Here is an 8,088-nt window from a genome sequence, read left to right as displayed (position 1 = left end):
CGGATACGGGTACGGCATCCATTTTGAAGTATCGGTGATTCATAGGTGGTGTCAGCCTCCAACCGTAGCCCAGGGCATGAGGGCAAGTACCCATCAAGCCAGAGCGATTGGCAGGATGGCAGTTTGGCCGCAGCACCCTATGACCCTATCCATGATGACGCTGCACAGTTTGCAAATCTCCCTCGCAGTGTGCCCCCCTGCGACCAAGATCTCTCTTGGTATGCGTATGCCGCATCGCCTCGCGGCGCATCACTGCAAGCAACCCTCCCTGAGTGTGTTCTCGCCGCAATTCAATTCGGTCTCCCTGCTATAAATTCCATCTCAAATCTCCTCCTCCTGCTCCTGCGAGGAGACATATTCGGTGCAATCACGGAACTGGTGAAATCACTGTGCAATCAAACTAAAAAGGTCTTCAAAAAATTCTGAAAAAAATCATGAATGTACATCTCGGTCTACCCCATCTACATATAAATTTCCACGATCAAATTCATCTTACACTTGCAGTTACAAAAAAACAAATTTTCTAACAATCATTAACGTTCAAATGCAGCCCAAATTTGTTTTTTTTGTAACTGCAAGTGTAAGATGAATTTGATCGTGGAAATTTATATGTAGATGGGGTAGACCAAGATGTACATTCATGATTTTTTTTAGAATTTTTTGAAGACCTTTTTAGTTTGATTGCACAGTGATTTCACCAGTTCCATAATTGCACCAGATATGTCTCCCTCCTGCGATGCTGCCTGCCTGCCTCTCCTCCATCTCGCCGCCCTCTCCGAGATCCGTCTGACCATCTATCTCCGAGCTCCATTGACAGCGACCTTGCCTGCAGGCGGTTTCCCTGGCCTGGCCTACTCCTCTCTCGCTGTCGTGCACCTCATTAAATCCCTCACTCAAATATTTCTCCATTCTGCCGCTTCTCCTATAAATGCGTCGCCTCCGCTTGTGGAAAGCCTCCAAGGTCCAGCCTTGACTCCTTCTGCGCCGCCACCGCATTGCTTCCTTCCAATCCAAGACCGGGGGCGAGCGTCCCGAGAACAAGATCGAGGAGGCCAAGATGAAGGAGTACTGGACGGCGCTGGCGTCGCTGATGGGCGCGTTCGCGTTCCTGCAGGGGGTGCTGCACGCGGTGTTCCCGGCGGAGCTGCGGGCGGCGGTGGCGCGCCTGCTGGGGCGGCTCACGCGGGCCTTCTCCCCCTACTGCTACTTCGACGTCACGGAGATGGACGGCATGAGCACCAACGAGATCTACGACGCCGTGCAGCTCTACCTCAGCAGCACCGCCGCGCCGGCGTCGGGCGCGCGCCTCAGCCTCTCGCGCCCGCTCAACGCCTCCTCCTTCACCTTCGGGCTCGCCGCCAGCGACCGCGTCGCCGACGCCTTCGCCGGCGCCGCCGTCACGTGGGAGCACGTGGTCGCGCCGCGCCAGGGCCAGGGCTTCTCGTGGCGCCCGCTCCCTGAGGAGAAGCGCCGCTTCACGCTCCGCATCCGCCGCGGGGACCGGGACAAGCTGCTCCCGGCCTACCTCGACCACATCCTCGCCGCCGCCGCCGACATCCGTCGCCGCAGCCAGGACCGGCTGCTCTACACCAACGCGCGCGGCGGCGCCATGGACGCGCGCGGCCTGCCCTGGGACCCCGTGCCGTTCAAGCACCCCAGCACCTTCGACACGCTCGCCATGGACCCGGCGCGCAAGGCGGCCATCATGGCCGACCTCCGCGACTTCGCCGACGGGAGCGCCTTCTACGAGCGCACCGGACGCGCCTGGAAGCGCGGGTACCTCCTGTACGGGCCGCCCGGGACGGGCAAGTCCAGCATGATCGCCGCCATGGCCAACTACCTCGGCTACGACGTGTACGACCTGGAGCTGACCGAGGTCGGCAGCAACGCGGAGCTCCGGAAGCTGCTTATGAAGACCACGTCCAAGTCCATCATCGTGATCGAGGACATCGACTGCTCCGTCGACCTCACCAACCGCGCCAAGCCGCCGCCGGCGCCGGCGCCCAAGCCGCGGCCGGGCATCGACGGCGCGATCGACCAGGACGGCGGCGCCGGGGCGGGGCGGTCCATCACGCTCTCCGGCCTGCTCAACTTCACGGACGGGCTCTGGTCCTGCTGCGGCGCGGAGCGCATCTTCGTCTTCACCACCAACCACATTGAGAAGCTGGACCCGGCGCTGCTCCGGTCGGGCCGCATGGACATGCACATCTTCATGTCCTACTGCTCGTTCCCGGCGCTCAGGATCCTGCTCAAGAACTACCTCGGCTTCCAGAGCGACGAGGAGCTGGACCGCCTCGGCGACGCGGCGGCTCTGCGGGGGCTCGAGGAGTGGGTCGACGCCGCGGAGATCACGCCGGCGGACGTGAGCGAGGTGCTGATCAAGAACCGCAGGAGCGGCAAGGCGGAGGCAATGCGCGAGCTGCTCGACGTCATCAAGGCCCGCGCGGGCGGCGGCGGCGCGGGCGCGGCCCCGGGGAAGGAGGCCGGCGGCGACAACGAGGAGGAAGAGGAGGAGAAGCGGGCCCTGGAGAGCCCCAAGGAGGGGAAGGAGCAGGCCGGCATCGACAGCTGCGGTGACGGACAGGCCGAGGAGGCCGAGGCCAAGAAGCAGGTGTGATGAGGCCGTGTGCCCGTGTGGCGTGAACAGAGCCGGCCAGCTGAGGCTGGAACGATCGAAGAGGGAAAGCGAAGGGTTCAAAATTTCCCTGTTGGGTGGCACGTTCCTGCCTGTTTTCACCGGAGAAATCAATGGCTGAAGGAAAGGAACTTTGCGGAGAGCACCTTTTTTTTAATTTTTGTTTGGCCATTCTTTCTTTATTTTTCCTCTTTCGATGCATGTCGTAGGTGTCTTTTCTCTAGCCACCTACTAGGTAGTTCCATCCCCCCCTCTATTGTAACAACAAAGGAATTTTAATTGCAGTAGTGGGAACATATGAGGTGCTAAGCAAAGTCCTCGTTCTCTTGTGATTGTTCATTTGCTATGTGCTCTCTCAAGTCTGAACCTTTGCCTTGTGTTGTATGTCAGGATTGCCTGACACCGTTAAAAAAGGATCAAACTCCGAGTACTTGTTTAGTTCCGTGAAAAATTTCCAAAATTTTTCACTGACGCACGTCACATTGAATCTTACGATTTATACATGGAGTATTAAATGTAGTTAAAAAAATATAACTAATTGCACAGTTTGGTTGTAAATGACGAGACAAATTTTTTGAGACTAATTACTCTATGGTTGGACAATAGTTGCCAAATAAAACCGAAACATGCTACGGTAACATTTTCGCGAACTTTTAGCAAACTAAACACACCGGAGCCCTGAAAGAAAGGCAGGGGTTTCTTTCTACTTTTTCTTTTCTTTCCTGATGAGGAGATCTCGTTCGTGCAGAGTCGCCGTGGGTCATTGAGATCGGGCGCTTTGCTTTGTGCCTTTCTGGCTCCGTTTCCTGCTGGGATTTGGATACCGGGCCCGTCCTGTTCTTTGGATCCCCATTCCCCCGTCGTATCCGAGGCCCAAAGCGCTCTTTCCAGCTCGGCGCCGGCCGGCAGTTCTTGGCTGCGACGGAGGAACTGGCCGGCCGGCCGCTTTCGTACTGCAAAGTAGTCAGCTCCACAGCCCCCCCTCCTCCGTTGGTGTAATGAGACGACGAGAAAACGACTGCTTTGTTCGTGTCCGGCGGCGGCCGTTCGCCGCTAGCTAGCTGTATTCTTGTGCTCTTGCGCCCCTGCTCGCAAAGCAGCTGTTTTCTTCTCCGTTTTTGTTCTCTTTTCAGTGCTATTTTAGCTTCTACTCCGTGGTAGTGACTGGTGACTAGTGAGTGAGGCCAGCTATGGACAGGACAGGCCTCGAGCGAGTCCAATGGGTCAGTCCATGATGGTTGGGCAACGACTGAATCACTGAATTGATAGACCGGTGTCTCGCTCGGAATGAGAATCTACGCATGTTTCCTCGTGCGACATTCCCTGAGCAGCTCGATTTTTGTTATCGCCATGTGGCTGGCCCTGTTCTTTAGATGCCGGCTGCAAAGCTGATTGCTGAATCACCCCGAGGAGACTGGCTGGCGATCGAGCAATCCCCCTCCCTTTCTTCCTCGTGCAGCCCGCACCGCAACTTGTAATCGCCTCGCCTTGCCCATGCATGTCCTCTGCCGCTTCCTTTGCTTCGTCGCAGACGGATTGGTTAGTTCTGAATTTCTGTTTCTGGTGGCGACGACGCGAGGATCGGCCCGCGGCTTTTCCTGCCTCGAGAGGCCGCGCCGCCTAGCCCTTGAGATCGCGCTCGCACGTACATGCCCGGCCGCTTTACGGGATGGCGAGCACATGCCCGCGCTTTGTCGCCTGCCGGCGGCGGCGGCGGATGGGAAGTGGGGAGCCCTGCCGAGCCGTGATCTTTTTTTTTTCCCCCTCTCCTCCCCCGGTTCTGGTACGGTGCTGTCTCGCCCATGGATGAAGCCGGAGCGAGCTCAGCCGCGGCGCTGCTGGAATTGGAGAAAGGACTCGCGGCGCTGTTGGAATTGGAAGCATGCGTTGCGCATGTTTTCCGCGCTTCTGTCTGATTCCCGCTGGTTCGGGCCGGCCCAGCTGTGGACTGCAGACAGCCGCGCAGGGTGACAAGGAAGGCAACTCAGCGTGTGCCTGCCACGCGTGTCATTCACATTCCTTTTCTTCTTGTTCTTGTTTTTGAAAGTGTTTCATGCCATGAAAGGTCCTGTCGACCAACGAGAATGCATTCTCCCAGCAGTTGAACTCTTCGCTTCTCCTTGTACTAGTAGTACCTATCGTACTCCATCGAGGATAAGACTGGCATGCGATTTCTTCATTTCCTTTGCTAGCTATTCCATTGCTCAAAGTTACTAGTTATTTTAACTTTTTTAGATAAATAAATATTGCTATGCATCTAGACACAAACATATATCCTGATGTATAGTAGAAACTATGCATGTGAAAAAGCCAAAATGAATAATTTTTTTTTGTTTTACGACGCAGTTAGTGTGCCCATGGGCCATGTGTGACGTGTCATGCCGGTGACCGTCGGTGATCACCATCAACGCAAGATAGATGGAATTGGATAGGATACGTCGATAACTTTTCTTTTGGACGTGACGTACTGACGCCGATAGCTTATGGAGTCCGTTCCCCTTTTGTCAATTTTGAAATAGTTTAGGAATTACACCAGGTTGACACTGGCCGGGCTGGCTGGCCCGTGTACAGCCAATACGGACAGATCCGTTTCTCTCTGTGGGCTTCCTGTTTTCTTTGAGAGGGCCTAGTGGGCCACCTTTTTTCTTGAGAGGGCCTAGTTTTTTTTAGAGGAAAAACAAAAGGGCCTAGTGGGCCACTTAAGCGCCGCTCTACTTAGCTGGGCCAGAAGCTTCGCGGTTGAGGCCGCAGCGGTTTAGACATGGTGTTTAAGTTTGTTCATGCAATGAGCAGTACATCTAAAGTGGCATAAAAATAGCGAATTTCAATCAAGTTCTTTTCTTATGGTATATATATCCCACACTTGATGCCGTACTGGTAAACTTGTTTGGTACCACGACCTCTGCTCACCCCAAAAATTAGTGCAAGGCCTGTTAGAACTGTAATGGAATCTATGTATATATAGAAATATAATATGAAGTAGGATATTTGTCTTTCATTACGCGGAATACTAATCTGTATATGCCATTATGTGATATCCTTATCCAATTGCCCAATATTTGCTTCCTGAATACGAATATTTCTTTGTTTTTTCAATGTATTAAGCATCATTTAGGGTTAATTTACTGGATGAATTATATTGGCTTAGTAGATGCTTTTTTCAAGACCCAGACACCCAAAGTTTTGAAAATGTGTTTGCTTGACTAATCGCAAGTAGTTGGGTGACTCAGTGAGTTCCTGTCACTGATTTTAAGACCCAATCTTTACTGAAAGATAGGTAGGAAACTGAGCTTATTTACTTTGTCATTCTAGAGCCAACATCACCAACTGAACTGTCATTCTGGAGCTAACATCACCAACTGAGCACAACTACTTGTCATTGCTCCATGATAGTTCAGTTGGTGATGTTAGCAACTACCATGCACAATAGAAAAAATGGACCATTCAGATCATTAGTAGCTTGGCTACCTAAGACATTCGAAGCCCGCTATAAGCCAGATAGGAGTTATCTTTATCCTAAACACGATTCTATTGTGCAGGGTGGTTGATGTATGCCAGCACACATTGTTATAGTAATCCGGAGTTCAAGAAGCACACTGCATGGACTCATTCATTTGTCGAATTGAACCAGGGCTGTGAATATCATTGCATTTAATATCTTCACATTTGGTGCAGGCTTTTTCCTCTATATGCTGTGTTGCTTGCTAATCGAAGTCATAGAGTTCCTGCTTCGAGATAGTTTGCTGCATGTACCTTTTTTCGTGCTTTAGATCAAGAATGTACAGGAAAATGATCATTTACAATATTTTTTTCCTGTTAGACATCACCATCTATTAAGTTTGACGAGGCTCACCTGCTGTATATGAACAAAGAACTACCACATTTATTTTCAATAGTAAAAATTATAGTTGTCCATTCATCATGGCAGTCTACTTACTGCCCTATCCCCCACCATCATGCCATGTCCGGCACATTCTATGCTATAGCAAATGAGTCCTCACATGCTACACAACCATATACACACACATAACCTGCAGACGCGGCGTTAGCGCACCAATATTTCTAGTAGGTATATCTTTAGAAAACTCTCTAACTTGAGGGGCCGTTAATTAATTAACAAACTTTTTCTAGCTAGATCTGCGCGCGTTTGCAAATCCTTATGTGGCCGCCCGGCTTGCCCTGCCTCATTCTATGCATGTGGTGCTTGGCCCCTGCAGCCTGGAACGGCCGGGTGGTCATCTTGCTGCCGAATCGCGCACACATGCCGTCGGTGCCCTGTCGTTTAGTCGGTCGTTTAGATAAGATCTGACAGAACAGAAACGCAGCAGCCAGCAGCAGGCATCAGTAGCTCTATCTTTTTCATTCTTTAACCATTTGTGGAATCCATCGGCCGTTGCCCCGTTACCAAATGGGGCACCATCACCGCTGGCGAGGACCACTTCACAGTTCACATAAAGTATGTTTGGATCCATAAAATTTACACCCAAAAACATCACATCGAATATTTAGACATATGCATGAAGTATTAATTAAAATTTATTTACAAAACCTTTTGTACAGATGAGTTGTAAATCGCGAGACGAATCTAATGAGTCTACTTAATCCATCTTTTGCACAGTGATGCTACAGTAACCATCCGCTAATTATAGATTAATTAGACTCATTAGATTCATCTCACGATTTACAATCCATCCGTGCAAAAAGTTTTACAATTAAATTTTATTTAGTACTTCGAAATAGCAAGATTCCGTTTCAAAATATTTACCCTAAACATCTAAACACGGCATAAATTTAATACTAGTCTATCCAAACAGGAGTTAATAGGATAGACTATACTTTAGACAAGACTAAAAGCTTTAGCAAAGATATAAGTGTGTTAATACGTGTTAAAGTTTAGCACCCAATTTTAACCCATCCAAAAAGAACCATATACTCGTCATTGCATTTGCATGGCTCCAAGTATAGTAATGACAATTGTGACAATGATGTATGAATTGCGGCAATATATAATATCATCTATCAGTTCATCGTTCTTTCCCAGTGGCATGATAGATCACCGGCCAGCACATGTGTAGGTCCACAGTTTTTTTTACCTCCTAGTATGTGATTGTGGCTTTGCTAGCTAGGCTTCTCCCATGGATCAGCGTACAGCTAGCATCAGCGTACTGTCTGAGGAACATGACTTGAATTGATTGGGTGCACAACGAAACGACCATGGCATGACATCGATTATCGACACGTTGGGACGTCCAGTGGATCTGCCAAGGATCAGGAGTGGATGGACGTCGCTGCAAGGAATCAAAAGGTGTCGTGATCGCTACACAGTAGCACTACTGGACTCCTGATCGATCACATGCTATTGCATAGCATCATGGCAGGAGGTCACTTTTAAGACCCCTGTATTCTTGAGATCTTTACCAGAGCTTCCGGTCTTTTCCATCAACAAGTGCCTG

At 50.7% G+C, this 8,088-nt stretch overlaps 1 protein-coding gene across 1 annotated transcript; it reads left to right on the top strand.

The window, feature by feature from the left end:
• The first annotated feature begins 730 nt into the window (after positions 1-730).
• Positions 731-2,954, top strand: LOC120679500 (AAA-ATPase At4g25835-like). The gene has a single exon (XM_039961110.1). The coding sequence runs from the start codon at positions 1,058-1,060 to the stop codon at positions 2,615-2,617; it is 1,560 nt and encodes a 519-aa protein (XP_039817044.1). The 5' UTR covers positions 731-1,057; the 3' UTR covers positions 2,618-2,954.
• Positions 2,955-8,088: the final 5,134 nt, after the last annotated feature.

This window comes from Panicum virgatum, chromosome 2K (genome assembly GCF_016808335.1).
Source record: "Panicum virgatum strain AP13 chromosome 2K, P.virgatum_v5, whole genome shotgun sequence".
Taxonomy (NCBI): domain Eukaryota; kingdom Viridiplantae; phylum Streptophyta; class Magnoliopsida; order Poales; family Poaceae; genus Panicum; species Panicum virgatum.
The sequence above is the reverse complement of the archived record's forward strand: the minus strand, read 5'-3'. Positions and strand labels throughout refer to the sequence as shown.